The following is a 12,049-nucleotide window of genomic DNA, read 5'->3' on the forward strand; positions in this document are numbered from 1 at the left end:
CCGCGATATGCGGCACAACAAAGTATCTAACTCTTTGCGATTAAAAAGATGTTGCTTCGTGCAAGGAAAAACCGAGTCGGCCGTGCTCAGTGATAGTGGAATACGATTGTTCTTTTTGATCGGACGATGAGCGTGATAGAGGTGCTGCTTCTCGCGGTGCAGTTCTATGTCGTTTCTGGAAGGTTGGCTGTCCTCAGAAGAAATGAAAATGATCCCATACGGAGCTGGAATAAAAGAAAATTGATCTGTGTTTCGGACGACGACGGCGCGGCCCTGACATGGAACCTTGATTTGTCCGCGAGGACGCTTTCCAGCGACACCAGCAATGGTAAGTTCGACCAATGGAGAACCTCCTATGAGAAGTCCGCGGTTTTTTATGCAATATCGAAATCGTCCAAGTTAATCGTAAGAAACGTAAGTCTGCTGAAAATGTCTTTCCTCTTTTAGTCACTTCAAGAAGTTACATAGAGTACAAAGATATCCTCAAAATTCGTCTAACGTCTTCACGGTTTTGTATTTGTCTCGGTCATTCTTGCCAGGGATACGTAAGATCCGCGGCCTAACGATCAGGATAGCCGACGCTTCCTTATTCCTGCCAATTTATATTGGAGCAATAAAATCAGTCGAGAGTTCTGCTTCAATTTCATCGACCGCGCAACTGCGCTTTCTAATTTTCGTGGACAACAGCACCGTGGAAACCCGTTTATATGAATTCCTGAACTGCATTCCCTTATACGAACGTGTCTCTCCAATTAAATGAACGAAAAATCATAGTCAGTGCCGGGAAACAAGCGGAATCCGATTATACGGACCGCTCGATTATGCGAGCTATCTTGTCTCCCGACAGGTTCGTATAAACGGGGTTCTACCGTATACAAAAATTCCAGCTTTCCGAAACCCGAACGAGTCGCCGGAAAAGAATTTTGTGGACTGCAAGTTGAACGTCATGAAAGATTGCACCACATCCTGGACCATCACGGACTGGAATCTGACGTACAGCGACAAGACGCTCATGGGGCCGGTGTTCGATTCTCGATGGGAAGGTTCGATTTAGCAGATCGACGAACGCGTGCGAAGGACTCAAAGTTTACGTTTCGTAGGATTCTACGAGTACGACGCGAAAGATTCGAACGGCTATCGTCAGATTCGCAAGTTAAACGGTAAGGAAGCGTTCGCAGTCTCCATTAGGGGACCGAAGGATGTCTACTTGCTAATCTGTGCGAGCAACCAACATCTCAAGGATAGTTGCTATTGGATAGTCATTGGTGGATGGAGCAACAAGAAGTCAGTATTATTTTTCGATCATTGGGAAAACATTCGTTGCGGAAGCCCTGGCAAGTATCTTTGAACAGTTCTAAAGCCCTGAATCTTTGACGACAGGTCCGCGATTCGAAAATGCGCGAAAGGCGTGCCAGAACCGTCCAAATACTCGAAGGATTCGACCTGCAATGCGTTAAGATCGTCTCACGATGTAATTTCATTGACTCATTCGAACGCGACGCGACGCCTTGATCTATCAGTCTCTAATCGCGAATTGTCACCTGTGAAACAGCACAGACCACTTAACCCGCTCGAGTGGAAGACGTTCGTCATGACTTGGGACCAGAGCACGAAGAACATTACGGTTTACGACAGCAACAGGATGATCCTGACGTTCGAAGACGCCGAATATCAATCGGACGCAAAGAATAACGATTTCATTCTGTTCCTGTGGGGCGCATCGGAGACGCTGATTCGACTTCACTCGTGTGAGCTTCGACGATCTATCGAAAAATCGTATTTCCTTGCTATCTTTGTCTCTCTCTCTCTCTCTCTCTCTCTCTCTCTGTATTTCATTGCGACCACGTCAATGAGGAAATCCGTCTCACCGTGCAGGTCTATTTCAGACAATTTCCTTCACACGACTGCGAACAACGCAGAACTGGTTAGTCCCGAGCTGGCTATAACCACTAGCAACTTCTGCATGGAAATGGCAGTTGGATTGTGCGCAGACTGCAGGCTGGATTTGTCGCTGGTGAACACTTCTACGGGAGCGATCCAGCAGGAATTAGAATTGATCACGGGAGCTGCTAGCGTTCACGGTCTCCCCACGTGGCAATACGTGAGGGTCAACAAGACGTTTTCCTCCGACCACTCGTCGGTCAAACTGAAAATGTTCACCAGTCTCAGACAAAAGTCGCAGAACCCTTTATGGGCAGTGGCGAACGTTCGCTCGTGTCCACCAGCAGGTGCGAAGATTAGTTTTAACCCATTGACTGCCAACTACGAGATATCTCGTAGTAAGCGTCTGTACCAAAACTGCCAGCTACGAGATATCTCGCAGTGGGTGCTGCAAGTTTAGATTGGCTACAAATGGCTATTCGAGTTAGGAACTATTAGAAAGGATGAATGAAAAATGTATATAGTGTAGAGTATACATATTGACTATCAATTAAAAAATACTGTAAATGTCATTGCAATATTATATCAGTAACTTAATATTATTATATTTTGTAAAACTTCATGTTTTTTTTTTTTTTTTTTTTTTTTTTCTTTCAAATAAAACCGTGGCACCCAGTGCAAGATGCGCTAAATTTGCGTGGCAGTCAATCGGTTAAGGGCTCGCAGGCTAAGGGGAGGAAGCTGTAACAGCTCGTACATGTTTCAAGCTAATTTACAAATTTGTTCGGTTAACGAAAGTTAAAATTTCTGGCGTTGACTGCTTCGCAACGTAGTCCAGTTTGAGAAAAAACATCATTTCATTTGAAACTATATTCTCTGAGAAAATGTAAAAAGAAATGTCGAGGTTATGTCATTTTTTCGAAGGTCCCTATACCTCTTTGTCGGATAAGAAATTGATCGGGATGTTTGCACAGGTTCCATACGAATGGAAAGCATAAAAGGTTCAGTGGATACTTCCGCGTATCCTTATGTTTGGCAGAGCAGCTCCTGTCAGAAACTTTTTTACAACGAGCATACCGTCGTGTACACTTTGGATTCCGTCGAAGCCGACTTGGATTTCGGTAATAATTTCATTGAAACTGCCAATCCTATTGCCGATTCAAATCCTATCCTTTCTTGACAGATGATCTAGATTGCCCAAGCGACAAAGTGGGCCCGCACTGCTCTATCAGCTGCACCAATGAGTTAGAACTCGATGAGAGTTGCAAGGACGTCATCGTCTGCGGGGAAGAGGGATGCGCTTGTAACCACGGAATCATCGGATCCCGTTGCGAAAAAAGTAGCAATTCCTGCAGCGAACATTATCAGGATGAGAACTGCAATTATTTCAGCGCCGATCGAATGATAATTACTGTTCTACTCTGGTTAACAGATTTTGTTTCGCAGCTTGCGACGAGGAGCACTACGGGCGCAATTGCGATCATACTTGCGGCTCGTGCAAGGGCAGCTGCAGTTTTCGAACCGGGGAGTGCGCGAAGGGTTGCGACAATTCAATGGGATACAAAATCCCGCCGTTTTGTCAAACAGGTAATAAGGTGAACCAACGTTCGCAGGTGATCCGAGGAATAATAAACGACTTGTTCTCCGCAGGTATCGATCCACCTCCGTCGCCGAAGATCCATTTTCTCAACAGCACGGCAGTTGGCGTTAGTATACCGCTGAAGAAAGAGTATCAACAGGTGCACTTCGACTTCCAGTTACAGGTAAGCAGTGTGCACTGTGCGTAAACGTGGTACAGTAGAAGTAGGTAGTTACAATTCTGTTGTATCAATAATTAATAATAAAAAGAATTGAGCTATCAATTTTTAATTCGGATAATCGAAGTTCTAGCGGGTTATGTCAATACGAAAAATAGTTAATGTATCTATATAATATTTAACATTATATTTAATATTATATACATAGTATAGTATAATATGATATAATATTTGATATTATATTTAATATTATATGTACAGTATAATATGATATAATATTTAATATATTGTATTTAATATTATATTTAATATTATACGTATAGTATAATATGATATAATATTTAATATTATATTTAATATTATATGTACAGTATAATATGATATAATATTTAATATTGTATTTAATATTATATTTAATATTATACGTATAGTATAATATGATATAATATTTAATATTATATTTAATATTATATGTATAGTATAATATGATATAATATTTAATATTATATTTTATATTAAATGTATAGTATAATATAATATTTAAAAAACTAAATTTGTGCCATTGTGACTTTGCAGTCGCAAATCGCTTCGAAATAAAAGCTATCCGGCATGTCGCTATACTATTGATCATCATTATTACTGATGAAAAATAGTAGTATACAGACAGACACATTAGATTAGTGCAAAATAACGTGCCATCCTTCCGGCAATCAGAAAATATCGCTTGGACACATGTGACCCGCTAAGATGGAAATAATTAAAGTTGTTTTAAGATAGCCTATGCAGTTTTGTTTTGAATTCTACTCATCCTGTTTTCACTTTCATTTAATAAATACATAGTATTTCGTAAAAACCTATACAAATAATCTTCCTGTGTTCGCTAGGAAGAAAGAAACGTCGACCAATACATCGACGTAAACGCTCAAGCATCGAACAACGGCACCAATTTGACCGGCAGCAGCGGCGCCTTGCACGCTGGTTACTCGTACCGTATTCGTGTCAATTTGTCGCCGAGCGACTTTCCGATTATCCTGGGCGAATGGGAGAACTTCACGACACCCTGCGACCGTAAGCCATTACTATGCCGCTGATTTTATACCGAGTTGTTAAACTACAAAACGATGACATAAGAGAACTTTAAGTACGCTGTTACGCTATCGCGACCGTATAAAAGATGGTCAAGTGCAAGAACGAGCGTCCATTTAACGTCGCTTCCTTAAAGATCGATGCAGCAACTTTTATTTTACATAAAGAACCTTAGTCTAAGCCATTACGATCTCGAATCATTGTCAAAGCGAGATTGACGTTTCAGCGAGCAGAAGCTTCGAGGTGGAATCGAAGAGCACTAGCTTGATACTGAAGTGGAAAGAACGGACGCCGATCTCCTGCCCGGCCGGCTGGTACAATTTCACGTTGGAGGACAGCAGGGCAGGTGACGAAATCTACGATGGATCTCTCGGCAGCCTGCCGCACGAATTTCTCGATCTGAAACCGTACACTAGCTACCTGATCAAGATCACCGGAGAACAAAAGAAGCAACGAATAGAGTACTTTCGGCAAGAAGTCGTGACTCTCGAAGCAGGTAAATAGAAACATGCGTTTATATATAATTAACGAGAAGATGCTTGAAGGTGTTGTTCGCGTCGGCAGCACCGTCACAGGTGAGGAACATCAACAGCAAAGTGACGCCGGACATCGTTATTTTAACGTGGGACCCTCCTCTGACTTACAACGGGGTCCTAAGGGAGTACAAGGTCAACGTGGAGGTAACGAAGATCGCTCGGTAAAGAACCGACCGTGATCCTAATCGAATCGCAATTTTCAGACCGTCAAATATATCGGCTGCAACGATCTTGGCATAACGCCTCCGACGAAAAACGTGACACTGTTCGCCACCGACAACGCCGTGCCAGTCTACGATCTGCCACCGTACGCCGTGCACGTTGCAAAAATCTCAGCCTGCACCACGTCGTGCGGCAGCGAGCAAGAGCATCAGTTCAAGACCAACGAAGCTGGTAATCGACTATCAAATTAGACAACAAGTCATTGAGTAATCGATGCATTATCGGTCCAGAGAAACCGACCGAGACGTTCGACGACGTCAGCATGAAAGGATTCGTGCTGAAGTGGAATCGGCCGAGAGACTGCACCACGATCACCGGCAATTTGGCGGCCAGAGTGATCCTGAAGGGTATCAGCGAAGCGGTGGCGAACTGGAGCATCACGGAGAACACTAGCAATGACTCCAACACTACCAACTCCTACGTGCTCGATTTGACCGGGAAACTTTACGGCGCGGAGACGTACGAAGCGAGAATCTACGTGATCCGAAAGAAGAGCGGCCAGCACAACGAAGACGCCTATCGGAAGATAAATTTCACCACGCCAGCGAAAGGTACCAGAAGGTGGCAAGTTTCGTTAAACCTAATAACCGAGACTTTCATTGAGCAGCTCCGCCGCCGGTGCAGATGCTGGAGGCGTACGAGATCAACGAACTAACCAAAAACGACCCACCTAGCACCCAGTTCAACATAAGATGGAAACAGCCCAAGCCACCCCTCAACGGGAAGCTGCAGTATTACATTGTAAAGTTCTACAATGGCCGAACGGATATAAACGCGACAGCCCGTTGCCCTTTGTGGCCGCACTTCATCTGCGCGACGATCAACGTATCTGAAATACAAGCCGAGATTCAGGTGCGTCCCTCTAACCTTCCGGTGAGGTACGAGATCTGGTTACTATATTAACCCTTTGCAGTCGAAACCATTTTAACTGTAAATTTCAATCAACTATTCCCATTTTATATGACAAAGTGCATTTCGTGCGTATGAAATCGAGTTTTGTGACTCATACAACAGTCAGACTTTAAACAATTCTTTTTATATGTAAGCTTTGATAGTATAAAAATTACCGTGGAACGTGGTGTAACAATTTTAGCGGTGCCTCAGAGCCACCACTCGAGTGCAAAGGGTTAATAACACGGTAGCCGGTAAAAGAACGAGAAAAATGCGCCTTCCATTTCTTTTCGGACATAATTAACTTTACACTCATCGAATGAGTTATACTATATTTTTTTATACGAAGATTAACGAAATGAAGAAATAAAAAACTTTAATATATCTTATTCGATGAACGTGAAGTCAATTATGCCCGAAGACAAACGGAAGGCACAATATTTTTATTCTTTCGTTTATTTCTTAATATAAAAAAAACATTTAATACGCCTTTATTACGCCCGCAGACAATCGAAAGGCACAATATTTGTATTCTCTCACATCTCGTTTATTTCTTAACAAAAAGATTTAATACGTCCTATTCGATAAATGCGAAGTTAATTACGCCCGAAGAAAAACGAGAGGCACAGTAATTGGTTATGCCACAGCGACCGACTCTAGTGCCCAACCAGTTGATAAATGATAGAGCTATTTAAAGGTGTCAGCCGTGAACGAGGGCGTGAAGGAGGAAAGCGACGCAAAAACCCTCCTGGTGGACTATGATGTGGTTCGTCCTACCGCACCTAAAGTCTACCGACTCGAGGCTCTCCGTCATGGAGTCGTGCTCGCGACCTGGTCCCACCCTTGGCTGACAGTTCAACGCCTTCGGCAGTTCGTCCTAAGTGTGCGACGAACGTCGACGAGGCTCCGAACGAGTACGCAGTTGGCCAGCTTCGAGAGCGAGTATCCGGTAAAGGAGTACGAGATTCAGTACAATCATCGATTGAACCTAATGCCATCGTCCGTCTACGAAATCACCATTTTCGCCGAGACGATACAGGGTACAATAGGCATGGAGAAGCTCGATTCTGTGGAAACTCCTTCGGCGATCGAGTTCGAGAGCGAGCCGACTGTACAGATCCGCAACGAGAGTTCCATTGTACTGCTGCAGATCCCTGCGGTTTTGAACGACACGAGGGACAGCACGATAAACGTGGTCGTTCTTCGCAACGATACGAACTCGCGAGTTTGTAACGATAACGCGGAGGCTGCTCGCATCTTCTGCGAAAAGACGCGCATCAAATGCTATGGGCCAGTGTGGTGGGCCGCCTCGTTTCCCGTAAGTATACAGGGTGTCCCAAAAATGTCTCGCAATCCGAAAGTGGCGGGTTCCTCAGGTCATTTGAAGCAACTTCTTCCTTTACAAAAATTTTCTCCGAGGCACCGTTAACGAGTTATTAACGAAAAACAGTGACCAATGAGAGGCGAGATCGGCTGGCGCGAGGCGACCGAGCCAATGAGCGGAACTGGGCTTCGTACGCTGGTTGCCTGGGCCGCCTCGCGTCAGTCGGGATTTTTGTCATCTGTCCGAAAATCAATCCCACAAAAATCCCGAAAATGAATTCTACTAGTCTCAGTAACTGGTCCAAAATTTTGCTATCCACCTAGGGGGACCAGTTACTGAGACTAGTAGGATGGATTTCCGGACAGATCCCAAAAATCCGGAAAATGAATTCCACTAGTCTCAGTAACTGGTCCCCCTAGGTGGATAGCAAAATTTTGGACCAGTTACTGAGACTAGTGGAATTCATTTTCGGGACAGATCTGAAAATCCAGGAAACCAATTCCACTAGTCTCAGTAACTGGTCCACCTAGGTCCATAGCAATATTTTGGACCAGTTACTGAGACTAGTAGAATTCATTTTCGAGATTTTTGGTATCTGTCCGGAATCCGAGATTTTACCACAAGGTGCAGTAAATTCTCTCAAATTGTCCCACAGTTTGTGCATTTGACACAACGTTGATAATTTCGGAAGAGGGGATACGATTATTCGAGCGGCTCGTTTTTACACTTGTCGACAATCGGCGACTATAATAAATAATCGAATAATCGCATCTGCTCTTCCGAAATTCTCCATTTTCCTTTACAAGCCAAGGGACAGTTTGAGAGAATGTACTGCAGCGAGACTCTCTTTTAAACAGTCGGACAAGTTCGCTGGGAAACAAACGTTCACGGTCGGCGGCGAAAAGTATCGCGACGATGCGATCAACTGCTCCCTGCAGCAAGGGGAGTCTTACGTGATCGAGGTTTCCCTGAACACCAAGTTCAGTGGCGACGATATTATATTCGCGAAACCGGTGCCAGTGCAAATGCCCGGGGCCTCGAAGGGATTCGACATGGGCTGGCTTATCCCTATCTTCGTCAGTCTTATCTTCACAATCGCGGTTTTCTATCTCTATCGAAGGTAAAGCAGTTCTTCGCGAGATGATCTCACGGCTTACGATCGCGAACTCTGAATTTTCTTGCGCAGGAAGCCGGCGACGGATGTGATTGAGCAAGATGAGATGTGCCTGACTACAAATACGGCGAGCCTCAAGAAGAAGGAACCAATTAAATCGGACCCGATTGTAACCACCACGTGTTTCACGCCTGCAGAGCCGAGTCCGAAGAGCGTCACCTCGGTATACGGCGACTCTGTAGTGCTCGTTAACTCCGAAGACACTAATCAGAAGGAGAATAACAGCAGCTCCCTGGTGAAAGTGAAGGACTTCGAGGATTACGTGAAGCAAGCCATCGAGTCGGGCCTCTTGGACAATCAGTACAACGTAAGCCTTGTCAAATTATTTTGCGAACTGCTTTCACTATAGACTGAGCTGCTCTTTTTCGGAAGCCGCTGCCCAGGGGCCAGACCAAGCCGTGGGACTATGGCAAGCTGCCGCAGAACAAGCCGAAGAATCGATACGGCAACCTCATCGCCTGTGCGTACCAGCCTGCTCGATCCTCCGAATGATTTCAAGAGCCCGATGGATCATTGACAAGCTGTTTGTGAATTCCAGACGACGAGAACAGAGTCGTCCTGGAGAAGCTGCCGGACGATCCGTACTCGGATTACATCAACGCGAATTACATCAATGGATACAAGAAGGCTAATTGTTACATAGCGACGCAGGGACCGAAGCCGATCACGGTGAACGATTTCTGGCGGATGATCTGGCAAGAGGAGAGCCTGATCATTTGCATGCTCACGAACGTGATCGAGTCCGAAAAGGTACGTGCCTCTGTCGAACAATTGATGGTATTCTACGGAACCGACGAACCAATCGATCGAATTTGATAGACGAAGTGCGAGCAATACTGGCCAGAAATCGGGAAGAAGAAGAAGTACGGGGAGCTGGTCGTGTTCAACGCTAAACACACCGTCTACGCCGATTACACGTTCCGCACGTTGCACCTGACTCGAGGACAAGAGACCCGGAAGGTAAAAAGTCCCTAAGATGACCCGGGAATGATTAATTATGCGATGTACATTAGTTAGAACGCGAAGAAATTCTATTAATAATTACATTTCTTTCGTTTCTTTTCTGTACATTTTCTTCTCTATTGCAACTAAGCAGAGATGTTTTTCTATATTTAATTTAATTTAACCTTAATTTAATCTATTTATACATGTGCACAGTTGAACACCGATTTTTACAATAACAGGATCAGTAAATTAGGTAGTTTATAAAGACTCGCTTTAAATGTTGTAACACTGCCTGCAAATATGTCTATCCTGTCGCTATTGTTGCTAACGAATTGAAATATCCTGTAGAAAGGGTCTACCGTATATTAATGGTTTTTTTTACTGTATAATAAATAAATAAATTTATTGCTTCCTAACTAGATCAAGCATCTGCACTATACTGCATGGCCTGATCACGGGGTGCCACTGTCCACGCACTCGGTGGTGTCTTACATGAAGAAACTGTTGGCAACGTCACCCGGAAATGGTCCAGCTGTGATCCACTGCAGCGCAGGAGTAGGCAGAACTGGAACCATAATTCTCTGCGACATATGCCTGCGAAGAGCTGCCGCAGAGGGGGTAAAGGATGCCCGGAAAATAGCCTCGAGTATACAATATTATAACAAAATTGGGAATTTCAGGTGGTCGACGTGTTTGCCGAGACTGTGGCTCTCAGGAACCAAAGGGCCAACATGGTGGACACGAAGCAACAGTACCTGCTAGCTCATTTGACCCTGCTCGAGTGCCTGCTCTCGATTTCTACGTCCCTGGCCTGCGATCAATCCTTGCCCATGAAGATCGACGAGCTGAAGAAAGGACTGGACATTCAGCAGAAGAGGTAACAGATGCAGATTTCGCTTTCTTAATCTCATAGTTGCGCGGAATTACAACTGAATTATTCAAGTAATTATAATTACGTAGTAAATCAATTACATTGTAATTTGTAATCCAGATCTCCATTTAATTGAATTATCAATTAATTATACAAAATATCCAGTGTTGGTGCTCGGTAGGTTTAGCGTTAAATTCCGATAAATCTAATTTATGAGAATCGGTACTAACCCCTGTTTCCCAATCGGAGACTTAATGCTGGCCTAAAGCAAAAGCTGATTCGCAGTCTAGAAAAGGCAATCTGGCAAGACGAAGCTCTCAGGCCAGCCGCCAGCAAAATAACTCTGTCGGAACGTAATCTCGCCAAGAACAGATACTCGGAATTAGCATCAGGTTCGCAATGATTTCTAACCGGATTCCCAGCCCTGACGATACGTTGACGATAGTGGTCCCTTTGCAGAGAAAATGGGCAGAGTGTACCTGAAGAGGAACCCGGCGACCGACGAGGACAGCGATTACATATCCGCGGTGTTCGTGGACGGCGTTAAAATGCGGGATCAGTACATAGCCACGCAATTGCCATTGCCGGATACGCTCGGTGATTTCTGGAGGATGGTTGCCGAGTATAAAATCGAGTTGATAGTTTCATTGCAACCACCCGACCCGGAAGACCCGGTCAGATCATTTACAAACCACGATCTTTCGCCATTTCGACCGCCGACGATTCCAATTAGCTCACGATGGATCATATTTCAGACATGTTGCCCGCTCGTTCCGAGCCCGGACTTCACGCCGGTGCCATATATAAACATCAAGACGAAGAAAACGATCGCCTCTAATTATTATTCGTCGCAGAAGCTAACACTGGTCGACAACACGCTGGTAAGTAGCTAAGCCAGTCTCGTAACGCCGAGCGTTCTGATCTTTCCTCGGCCGCAGAAGCCGGTTACGGAGCAACAAGTGACGATAGTGAGTTCGACGGAATGGAAAGCTGGCAGGTATCAAGAGCCACCGTCGACGATTGCATTGATGACAATGTGGCAAGCCACAGAGACAATTGCCAGAGGGGACGGGCCCACCGCCATCCTCTGCCAGTAAGTATGCATACCTCGCCGTCGACTTTAATACAAAATCCGGTGTACAGATTATTACACGAAAGGCGTTTCCAGCGATGCTACAACTGGTTGCGGGCTCTATCTAGCCTTAAGTGTACTGTTAGAGAGAATGGCAGTGGAACGGGAGTGCGATGTTTGCCTGGCCATTCGCTCGGTTAGGCGATCCAATCATGGTTTCGTCCAGAGTCTGGTAAGCGCGGCTATTAATATCGCGATCGAACTATCTTGTATTTAACGATGTTCTTTTT

General features: G+C 44.7%; 1 protein-coding gene across 2 annotated transcripts in view; it reads left to right on the forward strand.

Annotated features, from left to right (window-relative positions):
• LOC117223682 (uncharacterized) overlaps positions 1 to 12,049 on the forward strand; it is a 13,120-nt gene continuing 1,071 nt past the window's right edge. The window contains exons 1-29 of one of the 2 annotated variants that reach the window (XM_033476087.2): positions 1 to 328; positions 888 to 1,043; positions 1,101 to 1,284; positions 1,381 to 1,471; positions 1,553 to 1,748; positions 1,887 to 2,228; positions 2,856 to 3,002; positions 3,065 to 3,220; positions 3,328 to 3,468; positions 3,532 to 3,644; positions 4,523 to 4,706; positions 4,951 to 5,220; positions 5,289 to 5,404; positions 5,464 to 5,653; positions 5,713 to 6,033; positions 6,090 to 6,334; positions 7,071 to 7,691; positions 8,555 to 8,817; positions 8,884 to 9,178; positions 9,244 to 9,331; positions 9,410 to 9,621; positions 9,691 to 9,831; positions 10,237 to 10,434; positions 10,497 to 10,693; positions 10,973 to 11,079; positions 11,147 to 11,361; positions 11,443 to 11,568; positions 11,626 to 11,780; positions 11,856 to 11,991. In XM_033476087.2, the coding sequence (XP_033331978.2) occupies positions 127 to 328; positions 888 to 1,043; positions 1,101 to 1,284; positions 1,381 to 1,471; positions 1,553 to 1,748; positions 1,887 to 2,228; positions 2,856 to 3,002; positions 3,065 to 3,220; positions 3,328 to 3,468; positions 3,532 to 3,644; positions 4,523 to 4,706; positions 4,951 to 5,220; positions 5,289 to 5,404; positions 5,464 to 5,653; positions 5,713 to 6,033; positions 6,090 to 6,334; positions 7,071 to 7,691; positions 8,555 to 8,817; positions 8,884 to 9,178; positions 9,244 to 9,331; positions 9,410 to 9,621; positions 9,691 to 9,831; positions 10,237 to 10,434; positions 10,497 to 10,693; positions 10,973 to 11,079; positions 11,147 to 11,361; positions 11,443 to 11,568; positions 11,626 to 11,780; positions 11,856 to 11,991 (5,808 nt within the window). In that variant the 5' untranslated portion in view covers positions 1 to 126. Of the gene's footprint in view, positions 329 to 887; positions 1,044 to 1,100; positions 1,285 to 1,380; positions 1,472 to 1,552; positions 1,749 to 1,886; positions 2,229 to 2,855; positions 3,003 to 3,064; positions 3,221 to 3,327; positions 3,469 to 3,531; positions 3,645 to 4,522; positions 4,707 to 4,950; positions 5,221 to 5,288; positions 5,405 to 5,463; positions 5,654 to 5,712; positions 6,034 to 6,089; positions 6,335 to 7,070; positions 7,692 to 8,554; positions 8,818 to 8,883; positions 9,179 to 9,243; positions 9,332 to 9,409; positions 9,622 to 9,690; positions 9,832 to 10,236; positions 10,435 to 10,496; positions 10,694 to 10,972; positions 11,080 to 11,146; positions 11,362 to 11,442; positions 11,569 to 11,625; positions 11,781 to 11,855; positions 11,992 to 12,049 lie in introns of those variants that run through there. The other variant, XM_033476088.2, reaches the window with a different exon arrangement.

Source organism: Megalopta genalis, chromosome 4 (assembly GCF_051020955.1).
Source record: "Megalopta genalis isolate 19385.01 chromosome 4, iyMegGena1_principal, whole genome shotgun sequence".
Taxonomy (NCBI): domain Eukaryota; kingdom Metazoa; phylum Arthropoda; class Insecta; order Hymenoptera; family Halictidae; genus Megalopta; species Megalopta genalis.